The sequence below is a fragment of the Humulus lupulus genome, chromosome 1 (assembly GCF_963169125.1).
Source record: "Humulus lupulus chromosome 1, drHumLupu1.1, whole genome shotgun sequence".
Lineage (NCBI taxonomy): Eukaryota > Viridiplantae > Streptophyta > Magnoliopsida > Rosales > Cannabaceae > Humulus > Humulus lupulus.
Window position 1 is genome coordinate 309,958,437 of NC_084793.1, and position 25,391 is coordinate 309,983,827.

The 25,391-nt window shown below is 37.4% G+C and overlaps 1 protein-coding gene and 1 long non-coding RNA gene across 4 annotated transcripts; one reads left to right on the forward strand and one right to left on the reverse strand.

The window, feature by feature from the left end:
• The first annotated feature begins 26 nt into the window (after positions 1–26).
• Positions 27–9,048, forward strand: LOC133812876 (uncharacterized). 3 transcript variants are annotated; one of them, XM_062246709.1, is made up of 8 exons: positions 27–183; positions 720–800; positions 1,994–2,086; positions 2,601–2,720; positions 2,804–2,882; positions 2,986–3,072; positions 8,453–8,518; positions 8,768–9,048. In XM_062246709.1, exons 3-8 carry the CDS (start codon positions 2,031–2,033, stop codon positions 8,843–8,845), a joined length of 486 nt encoding a protein of 161 aa, XP_062102693.1. In that variant the 5' UTR covers positions 27–183; positions 720–800; positions 1,994–2,030; the 3' UTR covers positions 8,846–9,048. The 3 variants fall into 3 exon arrangements, with proteins under 3 accessions (XP_062102693.1, XP_062102695.1, XP_062102694.1); XM_062246711.1 differs by lacking the exons at positions 27–183; positions 720–800 and adding an exon at positions 1,646–1,899; XM_062246710.1 differs by lacking the exons at positions 27–183; positions 720–800 and adding an exon at positions 1,647–1,822.
• On the reverse strand, positions 9,022–11,327 carry LOC133812879 (uncharacterized). The gene is made up of 2 exons (XR_009884041.1): positions 10,866–11,327; positions 9,022–10,545 (listed from the first exon to the last, which is right to left on the reverse strand). It is a non-coding gene; the product is annotated as an uncharacterized LOC133812879 (long non-coding RNA).
• Between the last annotated feature and the right edge of the window lie 14,064 nt (positions 11,328–25,391).

A 25,391-nucleotide genomic window follows, 5' to 3' on the forward strand; every position in this document is an offset into this window, starting at 1 on the left:
CCCAGCCCAGCCCAGCCCAGCCCAGCCTAACCGTGTATCACCCTAAATTAATTCATTTCATTTCACACTCACTGTCTCTCTCTCTCTCTGTTCAATCTTCAAAGTTCATCTCTTCCATTCCAGTCCAGACAAAATCATGCTGCACTCCTCCCCTCTGTGTCTGCCGTCTCTCAAGCTCTCTTGGTGAGTGTTAAGTTATATTATATATATATATACATATATACATATATGTGAAGCAATTCGTTTTCCTCTCATGCTCTATATATATATATATACATATATAGTTGCGGAATATCATCAGCTCTTCTTTTCTATGGTAAATGATAACTTGTGATGTGATTTGCTAGTTGTTAGGATTTATTTAATTCTCTGTGTAGCAATTTTCTGGTAAGGAGTTTCAAGAACAATAATGTTGTATATGCAGATAGATCAAGAACATTTCTTGAGGCCATTTCGCTGAAATATATATATAGAGATAGATCATCTCTGTATTTTTCTGCTTATAAAGTTTTTTTAAGCTTGAATGGAACCTAATAAAGTTCCACAATTCACCATTGTCCAAATTTGTCCGTATGAGGCAGTGAGAACCTGCATTTTTCTGAAACTTTCAATACTGATTGATTTTTATTGCACTTTGCTTCTGTGAGGCAATGATAACTTTTTTGTTCATTGATTTTCTGGTGGGTTTACCTAATGCATCTCTGTTTTAAATTGGGCAGAAAGAGGGGAAAGGTTGCCGTCTTAGAACTGGCAGTTGATGTGTACGCTACTGAGTTTGTAAGATTCATCACATTTATTAGGTATTGTTCCTTTTTTCTGTATCTGTTATAGAACTTAAGACTATTTTTTATGAGAGAAAATGAGAATTGGAAAGATAAATAGAGATTGAATGTGTAAATCACATGCTAGAACAGTTACATTTAAATAACTCTATATTGACCTCCCTCTCTTTTGTTTTTTGTTTTTTTTTGGATCAAAACTAAGTAAACTCAAGATCGATTGTACTACAATATGACATATATATAGTTTATGTTAAATATCATAGAATAGAAAAACATATATTAGAACAAGCAATAAATGATAGAGATGAATGCCACAATGAGAAGTTTCTCTTCCCTGTTTGAGGGATAACATCATAACATTATTCCTCATTCCTCATGTGTTGGTATACGAAAGTATAATCTGTATACATATTCTTCTTGTTTTCCAAGTTTTAGACCACATGGCCCTAGCCATTTGCAGTCACATATTGGCCTATGGTTTGAATTTGGTCTTCTTGTCTTTCTTATGCTATACATGTTCAATTTTAGTGATTCTTTTCTTATGAGTTACATGACCCAACTTTGTTTCAATGTTTCTGGTTTTAAAGAATTGTCCATCTTAGCATTACACACTCTAATATCATTACCTCATGATTAGCACTATCTGCAACTTTTGAGGCTTAAATTATATGAGAAAGATATTGTTTAAGAGAGATAGAGAGAGGGAAGTTTAATGAAATGGGCATTATTGTCAAAATTATACAAAATAACATATATTTAAGATGTCTTTTAAATTTATTATATAAATGAAATAGGGTATTCTATTAAGCATATACCTTGAAATTTCCCATTGGGAAGTTTGCTGAACCACCTTTCCAACACCCTGGACATTTTAGAAAGCGATAAAATCAACTTTTTTCTTAGTGAAACATAATCCTGAGCTGTTACATGAGAAGCAAAAGGTTCTCTAGAAGCTAGAACTGTATTTTGGAAAATCGATCCACCCCACTCCTAAAGCTTTTCGGGGCGGGACGGGATGGGCAAAGCCTTCGCAAGTCAGGGTGGGTTGTTTGTGCCCCATTTACATCCCTAGCTTGAGAGAAAGATGTTTGTCTAAGATTAAAGATTGGTGTAATATGTATGTGTGTGTGTTTTTCCTACTTTTGGAATTAGCACTACATGCCTACTAACGTGGGGTTCAATGATTTATAACATGTGGGTTTTTTGCGCAGGATTCTGAAAACTGAGTTTGTTGCATAGCTATATGAAATGGGGGAACCGTTGTTTTATGAGCGAATGATCAATCATCTCCGTGCAACATCCAAGTATGTGTATCATCCTTCATAATAAGGAACCATTATTTCTGCCAATAATATATAGCTTTTGTTTGAGTACACCTAAAATATGTCTTACAAAGAATTTAGCTTCTTTTCTATTCAGAAGTTAAGTTAGGACACTGTTGCATTCCCAAGCTTACCTACCTCCACTGCTGAGGCTTTTTTTTTTTTCTCTTCACAAAACCTCCAGAGTTCAAATCTGCCGTCCATTTGTCAACAAAAGAAAAAAAAAACAAAAAAACAAATTGAGGATGCTATATTTCTTTTGTAAATGCACTTGAATCAAGTTTTGATACAGTGGAAATGCTATGAAGATCTCTCTGACTAACATGCATAAAAATAATCTGTTTTACTGTATTTTGTGCCGACTCAGATTTCAGATTTAACATATGGATAGATATGATGGGATGCAGATGTAGACAGATAGTTTCCTTATTGTTCTTTAAATCAAGTTGATGTGTGTTTCTCTCACAACTCTTTACAAAATTGTCTGTGATTAAAGGTATTATACTGGTTATCCAAAGGATCTTGGGCCATCACGAGTTATTGATTTTACTTCAGAACGAGATTTTGTTCATCTTCTTCATGAAGGTTATCCAGTGGTTGCTGCTTTTACCATCAGGTCATTTGGATTTGGTTTTGATGTGTTTCTCCCATTTTCAATTTAATTGTTTCTCAATATCAAATTACTTCTGGATATTGTAGATGTAATCTTACTAGACATTTGGACAAGGTACTGGAGGAAGCTGCATCTGAGTTCTATCCCCATGTAAAATTTATACGTGTAAGTTGTAATTGTGTGATGTATGTTTTACACATTGTCAAAAGGCGGAGTAAAAGTTTTGATTGTGAAATTTATTTTTATGATCATTTCAACACATTTTCAGGTTGAATGTCCAAAATATCCCGGTTTCTGCATTTCACGGCAGAAAACAGAGTATCCATTCATTGAAATATTTCATACTCCAGAACAAGTAAGATTTTTTTTTCTTTCTCATACTTGCTTATTTGTATGTACCATCTCTAGCTTTATTCAGTCATATTGGTCTCTTATGTTTTCGAAGAGATTGGAGTCATGTTTTTGCTTTGGTTTGTTGATAATGATATGATCTTTGCATTTAAATGCTATCTGAAAATGTGTGATATAATTTGCATGTTGCTCTGGCTTGAGAAATATTCTCTCTTATGTTTAGTCTATCAATATTGTCACAAGGTTGAGTCTTTTGCACCTAGAACCACAACTGTGATATGGATTGATCTTTGGATGTTGGATCCTCCAAAGTTGGCCTTATGAATATTGTGGCTTAAAATCTACGTGGCCAATTTGAGGATATAAAAGAGAACAAAATATACATTTGTTTGCATTTTGATTTCTATAATTACAATCACACCACTATTGATTTATATGAGTCTTTGCATCATTGGAACATAAAACAAAGTATGTTGTACGACATTATGAGACAAGGAGATAAAAACAGTAGGGAGTGGCAAAGGTTCCTTTACATTGATTGTTGATGTGGTTTTGATTTATTTTTTGGATAAGAGTAGATGTGTTGTGTGGTTCATGGAGAGTGTTGGTTGACATTCTTATTATTGTAGATTTTATAGTGGAGTTAGGATTTAAAGGGAGATAGGCTAATGATCATAGGATTGAGGTAGAATGTTTAAAGGATGTTAGAGGCCAATGTTCCATAGGATTGTGTTGCATGATGGAGAGATGGCATTTGGTTGTCTAACAAGATTAAATAGTTTTTTTTTTGTTAAGGTAATATAATCAACATAGATTGAATTGTAGGATATAGAAAAATAGACGGATCATTTCCATCCAAAATGCTTATTAAATAGTCATTTGATTTTATTTTTGTTTGCAATGTTGTCAACAATGTCGAGATTTTAATTAACAATGTGTTTTGTTATGGTAAGTCAAGGCGTAAGCCTCGAATGTTCTATTATGACAGAATTTCTAAATTGCTTTAAAATATCAAGCACTAATAATTAAAACTAATAAATCATAACATAATACTAGAAATTAAGATTTAGAGTCTTAAACAAACCACAATCAAATGCTCAAACACTCTATAGAATGTCTCACACAATGTCTAAATTAAAGGTAGAAGTCTTGTCTAGAATCATACTATCCTAAAAAAAAGTGGAGTGGTGGGCATTGGTTGACTCAGGAATCATCGTCCAACTCATCATCACTTGAAGGGAATAAAAAATTACATCATATTTGCGCTTCTGTGCATAAGATTTAATTTTTACCCAATTTTTAGCCTAGTACATTCTTACCTACCCATTTATAAATACAAAGAGTTCATTATGCTCTTCCCTTATGTGACCTTACAAATTGCATAATGCACCCACCATTAGAGCTATATGATAGGATTTTCTAACTCTATCAAGATAGTAAGGATTTCTTAATAATTTGCTGAAATTACAATCTTCCAAGTATTTGAGGGGCTTGCTTCTCTCCAAGAATGACCTAAACAACAATAACCTCTAGGCACCTCTCATGAGCTAGGCTCCTCTATTTTTACATATAACCCCCTAGTAGTTAACAAATTGCCTATATTTTTTAAAGACACATCAACCTAAGTGTTACTCTTCTAAAATAGGCGAAGCCTAAGTTTTACTCTTCTAAAATAGGCGAATCATAGTTTATTAGTTTCTAGGCACCTTCTAGAATGAGTGATTTATTAGTCGTATTTATTAATGCTTCATATTTTTATGTATTTTGAAAATGTTGTTTCAATTGAATGTTTGAGGCTTACACCTTAATATGCATTGAGGCTCATGCCTCTCCTTACCAAGACAAAAGACATTGGCTATTTTAAACATTGGCGATCGTCGTGAAGAAGCTTGTTTGAACCCAGTGCCCTGGTGAAAATAGGCATGTACCAAAGTTTTAGGACATGATCAACAATTCCTATGTCTAGATTCACATTTTGTTGAATCAGCAACAAAAGGTTAAACACATCAATCACTCGAAGTAGTGCATCGACAACAACATCACGTAATCTTATGATCATTCCAAAATTTTGTAGTTGTCGCATTTGAACCAAGGAACTATTCATAATGCAATTTCAACTCTCAAAAGGTCATCATCCTCCCTTTGTTAAAGACCCGTCTTTAAAACAGACCATCTCCTTTGGAACGATGCCCAAGTTGAGTGATCGGGCCCCATTGTTTCCGTCCAAAAGATCATCCTTTGCCATAGCAATGATTGTCGCTGCTAGAGTCTTGATTACCCCTAAGAAAATCACCAAAGCTATAACCGAAACAAGTGTGCCCACCACCTCCTTCTGGTTTTTTTGGACTTTTAGAATCGTGAAAAACGTGAAAAATAAAAAAAATATCAAAAAAATGGAAAATCCTTGAGGGCCGCGGCATAGCCATATAATGCCGCGGCATTGGGGGTTCTAGAGGCCCACGAATTTTGAAGTCTAGGGGCTGGCCGCGGCATGGATGAGGAGGGCCGCGACATTGTAACCCAGTTTTTCCCAGAAATGAGAGGCGGGTCGCGGCATGGATACCATGATGCCGCAGCATTCTAGGCTGGAAATTTGATGCTGGCCGCGGCCCGTGTCCGAAATCTGGGGTAAAAAGCCCTAAATTAGCCATCATTCTCAGTCCCTTTCACAATTTGCCATCCTACTCAAACCTCCTTTTCTCTCTCAATTCTTGAGACTTTCATCAGTCAAAGAGACAAAAAGAAGCAGTCTTGTGCCATTCAAGTAAGTGTCTCATATCTATTCTAGTGTTTTTTATTGGAGAATAGATTATATTGTGGTATTGTGTACTGTGCTATGCTTTTCTTGTGAGACATTTAAGGGGCTTGTCAATTGTTTTTCTGGGATTAGTGGTTGGGCTGTTGATTTTGTTACTCAGAAAGTTTTGGGGGAGTGAAACCAAGGGGAAGTTGTACTCAAGTTCTTGAAAACCAATTTGGGGGTTTAGTTTGTTCTTGTATTGAAAAACACAATGGGTCCTAAGAGAAATCCTCCGAGAGGTACCTCCTCAAAGAAAGCCTCTTCATCCCGCACTCAACCACCACCACCGGCTGATTATGACACGCAATTATTTGTCAATAAGGAAGCAGCTGACTTGTTTAAAAAGATTCATAAGAAATCTGTGGTAAGGGAAAGGGGATTTGAGTTTCATGAGGCACCCTTGGTACAAAACCCTGCCTATGATATCATCAAAGCTGAAATATTGCGACGTAATTGGGGTTTCTTCTGCGACTCTACCTATGTGGGACCGGCCAATTACTCTCAGATGTTTGAATTCTTTGCCAACTTCCCATATCTTGATACAGAAAAGAACAATTTTGTTATGGGTAAATTGGTGCCTACGGAATCTCATTCATTTAACCAATTACTGGACCTCCCTTCATTGTCTGCTCAAGAGGACGAACATTGGCAGTTGGCCCATTTTGATGAGCCAGACTATGATGCTGTGGCTGCAGTTCTGAGTGTGGAAGGTGCACGGTTCAACTATCATAATGGAAAGCCCAAAGACATGAACAGGTGGCAGCTCAATCCAATTGCGAAGGCATAGGTTTATTTTGTAAGTTCACGTTTATTGCCGACCTCTTATCTGTCTACTGTTGATAGAGAGCGCTGCTTGTTGGTTTATGCTATCATGACCAAAATGAAAGTTGATGTGGGCCGAATAATTCGCTACAGCATTCGCAACATCAGCAGATTCAATACTACAGCTGGTGTTGCCCATGGTACTTTCCTCTCGACCCTATGCAACACTTATGAGATACCAGTCTACCCAAGCGATCTAGTCCGGAGGCCAATGGGGGCAATCAATCAAACTATGTTTATGGCATTCCCTTCGGTCTCTCTTACGCCACCTGCCTCTAGCCAGCATAATAAGCGTAGTCGGATTGATGAACCAGTGGACATTGATCCAGCTGAGGAGGAGGAAGCAGATGAAGCAGGTCCCAGTAACCCACCTTCGAATTTGGCAATTGGTGGACCTATTGATGAGCACACGCAGCGCACGCATGATCGATTGGATTACCTTATTCAGCAAAATCAATACTTAATCCAATCGCATTTGCAAGAGTCATTTAAAAACCTCTTGGGGCTACTGGGGCAGTCTCCAGGCTGAAGTAACCCCAGGGCAGTCCAAAGGGCTGTTCCGCAGGTTACTCAAGTGGTAATTACCACTTGGCGCCAGGGCCTCGAGGGATTAGTGGGGGTGGGGCCCTGATACCCTTGGTTATCAAAAAAAAAAAAAAGTACCACAGAGCTCTAGCTTGTCAAGAGAAGACGCAAGTCCATGGAAAAGGGTTTACTATTACTGATCTCAATATGAGTGATGTTTGGCTTGAAAATCTTACCCCAAACATTGGGCTAGTGTTTACTTCATTAGTTTGGCTTTCAAAACATAAGATCTCTATTGGGTCTCTTGTGTTAATTCGTTAGTGAAGCCCGATAACTGAACCTTGCCCCAAACATTTATTGCACTAGTGTGTTGTAGTGACGACCTTCTCTCTTCAGATGGTGGTTCTTCGCCAAGCAACGCAAATTTTGTAAAAAATGTGGTAGGGTTGAAGACCATTGATGAATTTGATCAGTGTTAACTTGTTCAATGTTGGGTGTATAGATCTAAAAGTTTTGAAGGGTTTTTTTTTTGGATCTCTGTAGGGAGTGGGGTAATTTGTGGCCTTACTGGCTTCAGGGCGAGGAGTGGGATTTGTTGTTGGTGTTGTGGGGTTTTTCTTTGCTGTTACCTTTTTTGTTTTGTTGTTGTGTTGTGTAACCATAGTTTTCCTCCGCCACAAGTGGTGATGGAGTCAAGACTTACTCAAGGCCCATTTTGTACGATCCATGAGCCTATAAATACAAGACTCATGGCTTCATTTGGAGGACTAGGGGATTGAAACTTGACTCTATAGAGAAACTCTGTCGAAATATTCTCTGACTTGTACTTGAGAAACTTAATTGGCCAAGGTTCATCTGATCTCAAGTGTAGGTTGGCATATATAAAAACACTAAGTGAATTAGGTTATTACCAATTAATTGGGGCTGAACTACTATAAAACTCTTGTGTCATTTTTTTCTATTCAGTGCTATTTTATTTTCTGCGTCTACTTGCCGTTGGCCAAAACGGTGGTCAACAAAAAATATTATACAAAAATCTCAAAGAAAAAGCTGTATTCTTTTTTAAGCTCATGTTGGAAAAGTTATTAATATGGAAAAAACCATATTTATTAAAACCGATTAGTTAAAATCCATATTTATAAAATATTTCTTAAAATGATTCATGGCATGCTTGATAGACAAAATTTCTGTCATCTACTTTTCTAGTCAAAATTATGATCTGTTTCTTCTTCTACAGGCACCATCTAATCAAGGAAAGGTTGTGGATTCTAATATTACAAAGTACTCTGTGAAAGTTATACCTGTAAGTTTTGAGCTTTTTAAATGAACTAACATGCTCTTGCCTTTTTTTAGTTTGATTCTTTTCTCTCAACTCATAGTAATTGGCAATTAAGATTTAAGCCATAACTAACATTTTATATCCATTACAAATTTGTCTCGTGTTGAAGCCCTCTTCCCTCCTTGTTTTTTTTGTCTTTTTTTAATTTCCTTGAAAGCATCTTTTACCTCTTTCAAGAATCTTATTGGATAGTTTTTATTTTAACCTGTCCAGTACAACTATGATCTTAGTGCCTACGGATTTAGAGAGTTTTTCAAGCGCCATGGAATAAGGTCATCAGATCCAAAGTGAAAGGAGATTGGGAGGTGGAATTCAATTTGGTCATTTTTTTCCTTGAGGTTTGATCAATCTTTTAACTCTATACACTGAAAGGCCCTACTTTGGAACAGTGTTGTACTATCTTGTTCTTCAATAAAAGTATTCATGGAGTGAGGCAGGTATGTGTATTCTTGGCCATTTTTCTCTCGAAGAATGAATTTCAAATTGTTTCTTCTTTTTTTTTTTTTAAATGTAGTTTTATTTAGTTTGATAAAACACTATTATGGGCTATGAAATCAATAGTGTGCGCATAACATTGCTCATAATATATGGATTTTATCTTTTTTTTTTTTTTTAATGAAAGACCATATCAATATCAAGTACAAATGTCATAATACAGGAAGGAAAACTTTTAATCTTAACTCGTTTTCTATTGTAAGTGAATGCTTGACTAGTTCAATGTTTGACTAGTTCACGAGCATTGTTATCATAAAGATGCAACACATGAAAAAGAGCAAAACTTAGAGGGATAGCTAACAATTTTTAAAATTTCTATGGAAAAAGTACTATCGAGAAGAGACAAAGTGCTGAGACAAAGTTGGATTCACCTCTACTTCTGCAACATTTATTGTGGAGACCATAGAAGCCTTAAGGGGTGTTTGGTATGGGGTTTAGTTTGATGGGAATGAGAATGTCAAATCTAACTTATGTTTGGTAAATTTATTTTTATTGGCTTGGGAGTTTGTGTTTCCAAGTGAGTCTTATTTTTTAAAACTTGATTTGAGGGTAATCTTAGGGGGTGTTTGGTATGAAGTTTGAGTTTGTGGGAGTAGAGTTAGAAGGGGTTTAGATTAAGGGAATGTGAAACTCAAGTGTTTAAAGAGGTTAAGATTATCCTCAAATCAAGCTAAAAAATAAGACCTATTTGGAAACACAAATCCCCAAGCCATTAAAAATAAATTTACCAAACATGGGTTAGATTTGACATTCCTATTCCCACCAAACCAAACCCCCATACCAAACACTTCCTCAAACCCTTTCTAACTCTATTCTCCCAAAACTCAAATCTCATACCAAACACCCTTAAGAGAAAAGTCGAAGCCTCTATTTTTCTTGTTGAATAGTGATCTATAACATACTTGGTCAAACATGACAGAGATAACCACCAAATGCAGAAAAGATGGCTCCAACTTCACTAACTTTTCGATAACATACATGACAATGTCAACATTCATCTTAAACAAAAGAACATGTGTTGCAAGATTCATGTTTATATGTCTACAAGTGCCTTTAACATGCTGTTGGAGAAATTGCTTTAGTTGCGGCAATTGTAATGTCAAAACCATTGAATACAAATTTTAATTGTACCACGAAAATAAGAATAATTAATAATTGATAACCAATAAGCAATGACAAAAAAGTATCAGAAGAGTGAATATGAAACTATATTAATATTTGACAACAGTGATTTTGACCTTCTTTAAAATTAGAAAGAGAAGAAGCATTGGCATTGAATTGGTTTTTCTTTCAAGAAGGAGAACATTTTGCCGTATCTACGGTTGTACTGCTCCACTCACGTTGGTGGCCAGGCCAATTCTCAAGCTCTTTCTTCTTGGGCCAATAAAGATGTAAACACATAATTGTTTCAAATTGTGAAGAGGAGTAGAAGTTGTGAAGATAGAACCATTAAAAGCAGGGCAAGGTGTGAGATGCCAGAAGAAGAAAGAAGTAATCTGAGTGAAGTATTAACACATTATTTAAAAGTTTAAAGCAGTTAACTTAGAATATAGGAGTAAACTATGTGCCAAAACATTGCACCCCGATAACATTTTCAGTGGAAAAAAACAAGGCGAAAATATTGAATTGAAATAGAAAATGCAATAAATCAATCATCACATTTTGAAAGGAATTTTTTTTAAGGAAATCACAATAAAATTCATTTTTCTGAGAAAAAAATGAAAAAAGAATGATATATTTTTCATCAAATACAAACACAAAGTAGTCAAGCTTATAAGACAACACAAGAAACAACAAATATGGTGTTTCTTTGTACCTGTCTCTTTGAAGCATTTTAACGAACACATTTAGAACAATGGCGAAGTGAGTGGAGGAACAATGAGTTCGAGGAGCTGCCACAGATGGTTAGAACGCGTAGTGGGTGGTCGAGGATCAACAGCTGCCTGGGGTATTGATTTCATACCATTTATTGAATGTATGTGAAAATTTTATTGATAAGAGTTATTGATTTCATACCATTGATTTCATACCATTGATTTCATAACATAGTTATTGATAGTAAATAACTTGGAGTTACGGTGTTAGCCAAATAAAATAAGCTGTTTTTTTTTGTCATTATTGATCAAGTCTATTTTTTATTTTATTTTTATTTTTTTGTAAATGCATATTTGGTATCCGTAGTTTATCGAAATACAAATTTTGTACCATTTGTTTATCGAAATTTGGTATTATCCGTGCGTTTAAATTTTTAATATTCTCAGATTATCTCTTATTTTAATGATTTATTTGATTTTCAATTGTTTTAGTATTTTTAAATTATTTAAATATATTTTCAGAATTCATAAAATAAAATAAATGTTTAATTAAAACTTTAAAATAATTTTAATAAACAAAATGATTTTTTAAATAAATTTAATTAATTAAACAAATTAAAAAACTAATTAAAATATTTTTAATTACCTTTAAATAAACCTAAATATTAATTTAATTAACAAATCAATCCAACTTTGAAATAAAAAAATGTGGGTAAGATTGGGATGGTGGGGAAATGAGACGAGGGTGTGATTGAGTGAAATATGAGTTTTTTAATTAATTAAATTATAATTTAGGTTTATTTAAAGTTAATTAATAAGATTTTAATCAGTTTTTTTATTTTTTTAATTCCATTTTTTGTTTTTTAATTAATTAAATTTATTTTAAAAATAATTTTGTTTATTAAAATTATTTTAAAGTCTTAATTAAACATTTGTTTTAGGGTAGGTAACCATTTTATACTCTGTGTTTATGTAAAGTATCGTTTTGATATCCTGTGTTTACAATAATGCTCATTTGGTACCTTGTATTTTGAAATCGTACATATTTGGTACCCTGTATTTTAGAATCGTATATATTTAGTGCCCTAAACTTAAATTTAATTAATAACATTTTACCAATTTAATCAAACTGCTCTCAATTATATGAGTTCCAAATTCAAATTTAATTACTTAATTACATATAATTGATGACAGCTTGAGCATATTGATAAAATTTTATTTATCAAATTTGAGTCTGGGTACTAAATATGTATGATTTTAAAATACATGCTACTATATAAGCATTATTGAAAAAAGAAGGTACCGAAATGATACTTTGCAAAAACACAAGATACCAAATGAGTAAATTCCCTTTATTTTATTTTATGAATTTTGAATATATATATATATATATAAATTATTTAAAATAATAAAACAATTGAAAATCAAATAAATCACCAAAAGGAGAGGTATTCTGGGAATATTAAAAATTTAAAACGCACGGAAGGTACCAAACTATGTAACATTTGTAAACAGAGGGTATCGATTGATAATTATCAGAAACGACCAATTTTGTATTTCGATAAAACACAAGGTACCAAATGAGCATATACCCTACTTTTTTCAGGGTAGGTAACCATTTGGTACTCTGTATTTTTTCAAAGTATCATTTTGGTACCCTGTTATTATTATTATTATAATAATAATAATAATATTCATAAAATAAATAATAACTTTAATCCGAGTCCTATTAACTTTTTTTTTTTTTTTGAGAAAAGGGCCTCATTAAAACCTCAAGAGTAAACCCAATGGGATAAACCTCAAGAGGAAAAAGAGTGCCTATAAAATATATTGATCAAGTAATGTCATTCTGAATTACAACATTGATACACTCGGGGTATCCAGGCCACCAAACAAAATCATTAGAAAGAGATAAAGCAAACTTAGCCAAAGAGTGAGCAACACTATTGGCCATTCTAGGACAAAAATTAAAGGAGATACTATGAAAAGAGTTACAATAAGCAAGAATATCCCTAATAATAAATCCTAGATAAGAATGCTCGATCTTGTGACTGTTAATAGCACGGACCACAATGGCACAATCAGATTCAATGACCACCGTATGATACCCAAGTCTTAAGCACAAAAAAATACTGTGATAAACCGCCAAAGCTTCAGCAATAGTAGGGTCCAATAGATGATCCCAAGACCACGTACTAGAGGCAAGGACCACGCCATGAAAGTTACGGAAAACCGCCCTAGCTCCTGCCTTCTTCGCAACATGGTCAAGGCCAGCATCACAATTAATTTTGACAACACCCTCTACTGGTTTCTCCCAACGATGCACTTTCGGGGTTTCCCTCAAGGACTCACTGGCGGGGAAAGAGCCACCATTGGCATTCAAGTGACGATCTAGAAAAGCAAGCTCCAATCAATAACCATCTGATCAGGGAGAGTAGTCTTCTCATTAACAAATATATTACGCCGATACCAAATACGCCATAAACACACAATGAGTTTTCCAAAGTCAGTTACAGATAAAGAATCTAAGCAATTTAACAAAAACTCATAAATGTCCATTCCAGTGTAAGGAGGAACATGCATAATATTACCAACCGCGTGTCTAAAGTTACTCAGTCTATCACAATTCCATAAAGCATGGAGTGTAGTCTCAGGTCCCTTTAGGCAAAAGGGGCATAAGGAAGCAACAGAAATACCTCGATTGCAAAGATTGGAAAAGGTAGGCAGCCAGTTATTTGCACCTCTCCACAAAAATTGCCTCACTTTTCCAGGAATATTTAATTGCCAGATTTTAGTCCATATCACCGAAACTCCATTAGAGCCTGAAGCCTGGCCCATCCCCAACAAACGAATGGCCTGCCAATATCCACTTTTAACGGTATAAAAACCTGAAGACTCAAAATGCCATATAACACAATCAGTAATAGGAAGATGATAGCGAGGGATAGAGAGAATAGCAGTCGCCTCTTGCAAATTAAAAGCCTCATTGATCAAAACAGAGTTCCAATTACCATCAGGGAGAAGAAGGCTAGAGACCATTGCATCTTCAGGAAGAAGATGATTCGAACAAGACCTATCACCATTCATGCGGGGGATCCAGCGGTCATGATACACAGAGACATTTTTTCCATCTTTGATAAGCCACCTAGCCCCTGAGAGAAAAAGCTCTTTACCCCATAAAATTGATCTCCAGATGAAAGAGGATTTTTTTGAGCTAGTGGCAGTGAGCACAGAGGAAGTAGGATAATAGAGTGCTTTCATAACCTTTGCAACGAGAGAATCCGGATTAGAATAAAGTCTTGCGGCCTGCTTAGCTAACAAAGCTTGATTAAATAAGGCAAGGTCTCTAAACCCCATTCCTCCATCTGACTTGTGCCAACAAAGTCTCTCCCAAGTACACCAGTGTAATTTCTGTTTATCCACATTACCTCCCCACCAGAATCTAGCACAGAGCCGATGAATTTCTTTAATGAAACTAGCAGGAAGCTTGAATAAGTTCATAGAATAAGCAGGGATAGATTGGATGACAGATTTAATAAGCACCTCTTTCCCAGCAGCAGAGAAGGACCGAGACTTCCAACTAAACAATTTTATCCAAATACGGTCTTTGAGGGATTGAAAAAGACCTTTCTTACTCTGCCCAGCATAACAGGGAAGACCAAGGTACTTCTCATGGCAAACAACCACACGGACACCAAGAATAGCGGCCATGTCAGCAGCATCACTAGAAGAAATCCGAGAACTAAAACACATGGCAGACTTAGAAAAATTCACAAGTTGACCAGAAGCCTTACCATACCAATTCAGAAGCTGCTTAAAACGGTGACAAGCAAACACTGATGCTTTGAAAAAGAAAAGGCTATCATCAGCGAAAAGGAGATGGGATACCTGGGGACCAGTATGCCCACAAGAGAGACCTGAGAGTGCACCATTCACACAATCACGCTGTACAAGAGCAGACAAACCTTCCGCACAGATCAGAAAAAGAAAGGGTGACAAAGGATCACCTTGTCGAAGACCCCTGCCAGGAATAATTTTACCCAAAATTTCACCATTCAAATTAAAAGCATAGTCAACCGAAGAAATACAAGCCAGAACTAAACTGATCCATTTCTCATGAAAGCCCAGTTTCCTCATAAGGCTGCATAAAAAACTCCATTCAACACGATCATATGCTTTAGACATGTCAAGCTTGAGAGCAAAAGCACCGTTTTTACTTTTAACACGCCGTTTCAGATGGTTAACACACTCAAAGCCAATCATGGCATTATCAGTAATAAGACGTCCAGGGAGGAAAGCACTCTGCTCATCAGAAATCACTGAACCCAGAATCTCACGTAACCGATTAGTCATAGATTTTGCGATAATCTTGTAAAGCACGTTACACAAACTAATAGGACGAAAATCCGAGGCATATTTAGGATCATCAATTTTCGGGATAAGAGTGATAAGAGTAGAATTGATACCTTTAATATGCCCACCCTCATTCAAAAACCGGAGACAAACAGAGCTAACTTCAGGACCAACAGTATCCCAATACTTCTAATAGAAGCCTGTAGACAAACCATCCTTGCCAGGACTTTTAGAAGGATTCATTTGGAAAAGAGCCTTCCTCACGTCCTCGCCAGTATAGGGTCTAGTCAGTTGATCGTTCATACGAGAAGTGACCTTGGGAACAATAGCATTAAGAACAGGATCCATATCAGCACAAGTAGGAGAACCAGACTCGAAAATAGACTGGAAATAGTCTTGAAAGACACCCGCAAGGTTCTCTTGCCCGAACACTTCAGTATCATTCTTATCAAAAAGAGAGCCAATAAAGTTTCTTTTTTTCCGAGCAGTGGCACTCTTATGAAAATAAGCAGTGTTGTGGTCACCCAGCTTGAGCCAATTCTGCTTAGAGCGGGGTACCCAATATTTTTCTTCTTTATAATGAAGCACATCCAATTCCTTCTCAAGAGACACATAATCTTTCAAATTAGCAGCTGAGAGAGAAGCATCCAGAATTTTTAATTGCTTTTGTTTTTTCTTAATATCCTGATGATGCCTTTTAAACACAGTAGTGTTCCAATGACCAAGATTAGTGGCAACATTAGCAATTTTAGTAGCCAAAGTCTCAAAGTTATACCCCACACCGCTATTCCAAGCTGAAGAGACAATATTCACACATTCCTCATCCTCCTCCCAAGCAGTCTCATAATGAAACCGAGACTTAAGCAAAACATGCCCCTTAATGCCCTCATTAGTATGATTAAATTGGACATGAAGAGGTCGATGATCAGAACCCCAAAAGCTAAGATGGGACACAGAAAAACTAGGGAATAAATCGAACCAATTCGGGTTACCAAGCATGCGGTCAAGACGTACCTGAGTGAACGTGCTATCTTTGTGCCGATTGCACCAAGTAAACTTCGGGCCCGAGTGTAACGCCCCAACTCCTGGGACCGTTACGGTGTGCCTTGTAAACAGTGCAAAACTCACTAATCGAGTCATTTGGCCAAAATCGTGAACTATGCATGATTAGCGGTTTAGGGATTAAAACTTTGGTTAGGATGTAACGTTTCACTAGAACGTTTAGCATATACATTGGGATCCCGAAAATATAATTTCAGAGTTTATTACAGAAAATATTTACAACAGGCCGTACTAAGCGGCAAAACAGGGTTCAACCCTAGTTCCATTTTAAACCTCGGCCGTGGCGGACGAGCAGCTGCATATGTACACGTCATCACCTAAGCTCTCCAACTCAAGGATGGTCCAGCTTCCTCTTGCCTTTACCTGCACCACGTAGCACCCGTGAGCCGAAGCCCAGCAAGAAAACACAATATAACATGATATGATATCAACTATAACCATGGTAACCATTTGGAACCAACGGTCTATCCAGATAGGTGACAATAGCCAAAAAGTCACAATAATGAGCATCACTCCTTCTAGCCATGTGACGATAGGGTCACCAGGGCTTAACCGACAAGTGATCCTTTCATAAGTTTGATTAGGACAGGTGCATGGTGAATGGTCACCAACATAACCTTCCTCCCGACCCTAGAGTCGTGCAATGGACAGCGTCCCTTGGCCATGTGACAAACAGTCACCGGGGTCATATACCTTGGCCATAAACATCTGGTCATAGACCAGGCAAGCGCTTATAGTTCTCATTGACCTTCCGGTCGGTCCAGCATTAATACCCCATATGAGTCATTCAATGCCGACCTCGATTAGATCTAATCTTTAATCGGCCCGGCGTTCGCTACGCTCTGCCACTTTCGACCCTTGGGTCGGTAAAACACGACCAGTGCTCAGCCCGTGGTGAACTCAACTAATAAGTCACAGCTTCACAGATGGATCTGACACCATTGTCGATTCTGACTAATAAGTCAGCGCCATACACAGGTAAGCCATGCCACCAAACATATATCACATGTCCAATATCCATAGACAAGGTATTTAGCATGCTTTCTAAACAGATGCAAATACAATTAGGACCATTTACAACCACAGAGGCTCAAGCTCTGAACAATATCATACCCAGTATACAAAGCATGTCCTAATCACATGTTTCTTATGCATCATATGCAGTATATTCAACGAACCAACATGCACCAAGAATAGCCATGCATGTCATACTCATTAATCAACCAACATGCATCATAATAACCACGCATGTCTCATATACACAGGGTGCAGTTTTCTTACCTCAAAGTCGAGCTAGAACTATTAAAAGATCGACCCTTGAGAACGATCAACCTTTAGTCCTTTAGCGGTCACCTAGTCATAACCAAATATAGGGTTTCATCAATAAAAATGATCAACATAAGTTCCCAAATCAATATCTAGCCTCCGGGACATCAACCCCTACTTAACCGGGTACTAGGATCAACCCCGAGGCCTATGGCTTGAATCCCCAAGCTAAAAACCCCATTTTTAGCAAAATTGACCTTAAGGGCCGCGGCCCTCCCCTGCTGCGCCGCGGCGCGCCCTCAAACAGAGAGGGCTCTCCCTCTGCCAGACGCCAAGGGCCGCGGCGCACCCCTGTTGCGCCGCGGCGCTTAGCCCAGACCAGCAACCGACCATACACGAACCAGAATTTCCCCTGTGCTATTTCCTCTCAAACCAGTCATTCTAATCATCATAAAACCCCTTCCTAACATATAATTAAACCCCCATACATCACCCATAACCTTTCATCATCAAAACCCAATCATACCATCAATCAAAACCCCTTTAAATCCATACTTCCATCAAGGATCAAAGGCTGAGAATTTAAAGATCAAAACAGAGCATAACCTGAAACAAGTGACTAAAACTCACCTTGCAACCAGTTTGAACCTTCCTTAATAGCTTAACCAGGTCCACAACTTTAGCCTTTTGAATTCCTAGCTCAAAACCTCAAGATGGCCTCAAGAACACCAAAGAAGGATGAAGGGAAGGTAGTGTACGGGAAAGGAAGTGGATAGCCTCTGTTTTTGTTCTGTCCTTCTACAGCCCTCCTATGTTATATATATCCAAAACCTTAAATGACCAAAATGCCCTTAAGCCACCAAAAGCCTCTAAAATCACTTCAAGGGTAAAATTGTCCTTTCCAACCTATACCGTTAATCATAATTAACGCTCTCCAATTCCCGCTAATCTCAATATCCTCAAACACCAATAATTCATATCCTGTTACCCTAAAATCCCCGGTAACGCCATAACCATAAATATCATCCCGAGACTCACCCCGAGCCCCGAGCTTAAACCCGTTATGACCAGACCGAACACTTACATCTCATGATCGTCTCATGTCGAATAGCTCGAACCAATCCACCTTATAATGTGGCTATATTAATTAATCACAATCATGCACCCAAAATATACAATTACGCCCACAGTGGCCAAATTACCAAAATACCCTCACAATAATAAATTCTCCCATATGCATGCATTCACCATCATATAATAATATAATTCACGTAAATATCCATATAATCATTAAATATTATAATAAATCAATTATGGCCCTCCCGGCCTCCTAATCAAGGTCCTAAACCTTATTAGGAAATTTGGGGCATTACACCGAGAAACCCAAATCAATAAGATCACAATCAGATAGAGCTTGTTTGAAGTTCCTCATGAGGTAATTGGGCCTAGATGCCGCACCATCTTTCTCACTAGCAACAAGAATTTCATTCAAATCACCCCCACATAACCAAGGCCCATCATAAGACGAAGCCAACATACCCAAGAAACGCCAGAAATCCTTCCTAAGGCTAGCATCAGGCTGACCATACAACCCCGTAAAACGCCAAGATGGGGAACCAACAACATGGATGAACACATCAATATGAAACTTAGAGAAATGGATAAGCTCAACATCAACGGAGTCCCTCCACATAAGACAGAGACCACCGCTACGACCAAATTTCTCAACGACAATCTTACCGCAAAATCCAAGACGAACTCGAAGAACTTCCAATTGAGACTGCGAGCTAAGAGTTTCAGACAGAAAAACAAAGTCTGGCTTCAACATCTTAACGTGGCCAAGCAAAGCTTGGAACGTCCGGTCCTGGCCTAGACCTTGAACGTTCCACACGAGGCAATTCATAATGATCGGCGGCCTAGCTCCACCGCTAGGTCCGCCGTTGAGGTAGTATCAATAGCTTCGTCATCAACCACTTCCGGTAAAACATCCGAAGCAACAGGAAGAGGGACCAAGACCTCATCAACCAAAGAGCTCAAGAGTTGAGGTTCCGCTTGACTCTTTAATTTACGTTTAACCACACGGGGTGGTTTTTGAACTGATAGAAAATCACCACGGGATCCCATATGAGTACCAGCTTTGCGTCCCCGGCGACTACGAGAAGCAGCGGCAGCTCCAAAGGAAGCAGGGAGTATTCGTCTCTTACTTCCAGCGGCAAAGGAAGGGGGAGAAGGAGAGCTGGTCTGTGCTGTGGAGCCAAAAACGACAGCACTGTTTGACTTCTCATTGGGGGTAGTCTCATGCACGGTGGAGTAATCTTCATGCAAGCTATTATCACGTGAGGAGGGGTCCCCGTTCAAATTCAAAGCTACATCACTATTGATTAGTGAGTTAAAACTAGATACACCATCTGTCTTGTCAAGTGGAATAGGCCCATGCATGTAGTATTCCTTCCCATGCAAATTAAAATCACGTGAGGAGGAGTCTCCACTCAAGTCCAACACACCATCATTATTTTTAAATGGGTTAAAAGCCAAAGGAAGACTTTCAACGGTGGGGTCCACACTAATAACATGAGAATCAATCAAACTTTTGCCAATATTTAGAATTAATGCCCGAGCAGATTGAAGGACATAAAGGAGGAGAAACATCAAGAGTTACTTCTTTAAGAGCCACACAATCAGCATTGTCCCCATTGATATTATCTTTTTTAGTAACAGATTTTTTGCCACAGTCAATCACGGGTATACTATCCTTATTAATAATAATACCGTTATGGAGAGAAGAAATCGGGGTAGTTACAGCTTTGACAGCAGGTTCCGAGATCATAGCCTTCCCCTTCCTAGAGTGTCGGCGCAAATCGGGGCGTGGCTGGCGTACGTTACCAGTCGGAATTTTCTCCTTCCAAAACGGTTCAGTAGCAGCCCTTGCCGTCACACCACTGGGTTCCGAACCAGAACCACGATTATCGACCATACGTGAACGTTTAACGGGGGCATAATTTTTCACAGAGGGCAAGGCTTTGATCCATTCTCCATACTTGAAGCAAGGTTTCCCATTCACACTAAAAACCTTAGCTTTACATTCTCTAATCGGGTGCCCAATAATACCACAATTAAAACAAAGATCCGGGAGGTGTTCAAATTTCAAAGCAACGAGACTTTTATCCATACCAGAGATTAAACCAACCTTAACGGCACGGGGAAGGGGTTTAGTGATGTCGATGGAAATCCGAACACGGAGAAAACGACCCAAATGGTCCCCAAAAGAACCAGTCGCCACCTCAATCACAGGGCCAATGAGCGCACCAACTTCGTATCCAACCTCAGTTGAAAGACAGCAGATCGGTAAGTTATGCAACTGAATCCAGAAAGAAACATAATTAAAACACAGATCCGAGTAGTTACCAATCCCAGTTGGTTCAGCCAAAACCAACAAGGAGTGCTCCACTATCCACGGTCCGCCTCTAAGAACACGGAGACGATCGTCGTCAAGGACGAACTTAAAGAGAAACAGATTAGGCTTGAGAAAATCAACCTCAAACGTCCCCTTCAACTTCCACATATTATTAGTGGAAATCAAAACAGCCTCACGGGGAATATTACGTGCCGAAATGATACATCCGACAAGAGAACGAGCGACCTTCTCTAAACCTTTAGAGATAACGTTCACATCGAGATCACCTTGACTAGTTTCATCAGAAATATCAACATCTAAGGCGTATTGAAGCGCAGCTAACTCATCGGAATCCATAACAAAATACGACCAAGAGACCACAATCACCACTTCAGACTCAACCACTAACGGTGACAGAACTTCAAAGGAGAAGAAGGACAACCGAGAGAGAGAGCGAAAACTTAGCAATAGTTACACTTGCATTCTCCTTTTTTCCGAGTCCTATTAACTTGTATATGTATATATGATAGATTTGGAATACTTAGTATATATACACTTTTTTTACTTATTGCATACGAGAACTATTTTCTTTTTTTAATCTATGACAAACATAATATTGATGCATTCTATATATTATGATTCTCTGGTTTTTGACCGGCAAATCTTTTGTGACTTTTCTGCTTGATGATTTTTCATGAAGTGTTAAATTTGGTGAACAATTTTGCTATACTGCTTCTTAATCAAAATTAAGATGTTGTGATAATTTTGACAGTATAATAGTGTATTTTATTAAATATTTTTTTTTCTATTTTCATTTTTGATTATGTATCACATAACGACTTATTTTGTCTAGTGAATAAAAAAGAAATATATAAAAAAAATCTTATAATGATTTTGGCAGCACAACAATCCATTTTATCAAGATTTTTATTTTATTATTTAATTATGCTTCACATATTGACTAATTCTGTAACGCCCCGGATAGTCAACGCTGTACAGGACTTGCTAATCAAGTCATTTAGCTAAAAACGTGTCACTGAAATCATTAATAAACTAGGATTAAAAGGTTTTGGTCACAAAAGACACATTTCATATAATTAAACATTTTGTACAAGGGATCCCAAAAGAAACAGTGTTTAAAAGTCAGTTTACAAAACTGACAGAGTACAAACAACCACTAGTCACTCTAAGGGCAAAACAGACATTTGTGATCCTCATGTTCCTGTCACCCTTCAACCATGGCGGGCGAGCAGTGATCATGTACATTCAGTCTTTAGAGCTTTTCGGTTCAGGGCTGATCAAGCTTGCCCTTGCCTTTACTTGCACCACGTAGCACCCGTGAGCCAAGGTCCAGCAAAAAAATATAACGTTATAGTACAAACAATGATAACAATTGAAAATCCTTAAAGCATGTTCATATACTTAGCATACCACATTAATCACACAGTCCACATAAATTACCAGAAAATCAACAAACCAACACTCAGCTATTCAGCATAACAAATTCATCAATCAATAATAACAGTAAAATCACATGATACTCAGGGTCGACGCCCATAGGTCGCACCCTCTGTTTACCCCACTGACTCTGGTTTGCTTAAATCGAGCTCAGTGAATAATAAGCTGTCCTCAGCTACCAGTGGCTGAGCCGCGCCCTGTGCGCCAACGTAAACTCCGGCACTCTTAGGCCGTTCATTCACTATTTACATGGCATAATACCATCCTTCATAAAGCATTTAGAACAGGGAACCCTTAGTCCATTATAAATTCACAACCGGGTGCAATTTTCTTACCTATGTACCGAGCTTCTTGAGCACAGAAATCTCAAGCACGATCATCTAACTCGAGCCTCGCCGAATACCTAGTCACAACACATACATTGCATCCTCATTACTAACCAATTCATATTCATCTCCCGGAACCAATCCCGAGCTCTCGGGACCTCCCGTTTCCCCACGCAAGGTGGCGGAAGCGTCCCCCGAGCCCCCTGAGCCAAAACCCTAAAAACTCAAATTCCCCTGTCCTGAAATTAGCCTAGCGCCACGGCATAGCCCTATAAGGACCGCGGCGCCCAGAGGGGTCCCCATCTCCTGATTCAACTTAGCGTCGCAGCACGGAAGAACAGGGTCTCGGCGCTCATATGCGAACCCAGAAAAACCACCATTTTTAACACTCAAACCTCACTCAAAACCACCCAAAACCATCCTAATTCCACAACCCAATTGTCACAAACTTCTAGCATGTTCCCAGCAACATAATCCAACAAAAACTTAGCCTAGAAACTCACCAAAATCCCACTTCAATTTCTAAACCTCAAAAGCTTAAAAACATGAAAACCAGTCAAGAAAACACCAAGATTCAAACATTAAATCACAAATTCGAGTTTACCTTTACTGAAGCACCAATTCTCCAAGGAATTTCTGAGCTAACTCCTAGGTTCCTAGCTTCAATTCAGTCTTCAATTTCAAAACTCAAAAACCTCTTAGAACTCAATCAAAACCACATATTTTAAATACCCAAAAGTGTAATTCAAGTCTTACCTCAATCCTAGTTGAACTCCCTAACTGAATACTAGATTAATCTTCAAAACTTCAACTCAATTCACTGAGTTCACAACTGAATTTCTTAAGTTTCAATGGTTTTTCTTTGAGAGAAAAGAGAGGAAAGAGGAGAGACAAAACAGAGAGAAGGAGAGGGTCGGTTTAAGTTTTTTTCTACTGTTTTCTCAACTTTACTTAGTCTAACCTTAGTTAATTAAGTCAATCCCGAGGCTCGGGGTACCAAAACGTCCCCGAGGGCAAAAATAGCAAAATTCCCCAGTATTCCCATCTAAGTTTCCTAACCTCAAATATATCTCCAGTTATTTATTTCTATAACGCGATAACTCAAATAACCATCTAATACCCAAAATATCCCTTGACTTATCTCAAGTCAAGTATTAGGTCCCGTTGTGACTTTTCCGCTAACTAGCTCCCTAAGATCGCCTCAAGTCGCATCCTGCAGATTTACCCAATAATAATGTGGTCCTCATAGTTATCACATATAATCATATTTACGCTCTCAACAGGCTAAAATTACAAATATACCCTTTTAAGCTAAACGGGGCCTACATGCATACTAACACCTGTAGACATGCATTTCATATATATTCATATAATCACACAAGCATACTTATCATAAAATCGTGCATTAAGCTAGTAAATTCACACATAAACCAATCGTGCCCTCCCGACACAATAATCAAGGCCCTTAAGCCTTATTAGTGATTTTGGGTCGTTACAAATTCTGTCTAGTGAATCAAAGAGACAATTAAAAATTTATGGTAATGATTTCAGCAACATAACAATAAGAAAATCATAGTCTCTTCCTTTCCTCTTATGCCACTTATATTGACTCATTTTTTCTGGTGAACAAAAGAGGATTGGAGAGATTCTACCAAAGAAAAGTAGAGAGAATGCAAATTTACTTACCCTTGTAGACATTAAAAAAGAAGAACTTTGCAAATATGTAATTTTTTCTAATTGTTTTCTTTTTTCTTCTGTTTTCTCTTGTTTGCCCAAAAATCAATCATCTTTCTCGTTCTTCTTCCCTGCCCTTTTATAAGCTGATTTATTTATTTATGAATCGAAATCAACATTACTATTGAATGGTTTCAAGGCTGCTAGTAGTTGAAGAAGTTGTAGTAGTAATGTTGATTTCGATTCATAAAGCAAAGCCTTTTTCTCTCATGTAAATATGCTCTTACATTTTATTCTCTTAACCATGTGATTATGTTTTAAGGAAAAATGTTTTGATGACACAGTGACAAGGACTTATACAGTGACAAGGAACATGTATCACATAGAGTACATTAATAAAGCATACCATCTAGTTAAGAAATAGTTTATCATTGCCTTAAAAAAATTAATATATGAAATGTATCCACTTATCCTAAAACTAAACAAAAAAATTAGTTGTATAGTGACTAGCTAAATGTATGCATGATCTTGAAGTGATATTTCCTAGATATAACTAGCTTTTGGATTTGCTGAAGCATAGGTAGCCATAAATATATTACATAACAGTGTATAATGTAGTTATATAGGACTTTCCATAAATTTTCAAGAAATTCTGAGTAATTTAGGATGCCTAAGTTAAGATTCAACAGCTTATTGCACGCGTGCTTGTTTCAATATTTATACGCGCATGCAATAAGCTATTTAAATCATAATTTCGACATCCTAAATTATTCGGAATTTCCTAAAAATTTGTGACGGGTCTCTTGTAACTACATTGTATGTCGTCATATAAAAAAAATAGTTACAACTTATCCATACACCGAAAATACTAAAAATACCTATCGATAGTGATATTAAACAATCACTACTCAAAAAACTTCTACATATATATATTTATGTTAATGTCAGTTTTAGAACCTGCTTTTGTTTGATAAAAGTTATGTATCTTGTTCTGT

Excerpts from the sequence above, each read along its gene's own strand:
- LOC133812876 (XM_062246709.1), top strand. The coding sequence starts at position 2,031 with ATGGGGGAACCGTTGTTTTATGAGCGAATGATCAATCATCTCCGTGCA. Across the intron at positions 2,721-2,803 it reads GTTGCTGCTTTTACCATCAG|ATGTAATCTTACTAGACATT; the intron begins GTCATTTGGATT and ends TGGATATTGTAG. Across the intron at positions 3,073-8,452 it reads TATTTCATACTCCAGAACAA|GCACCATCTAATCAAGGAAA; the intron begins GTAAGATTTTTT and ends CTTCTTCTACAG.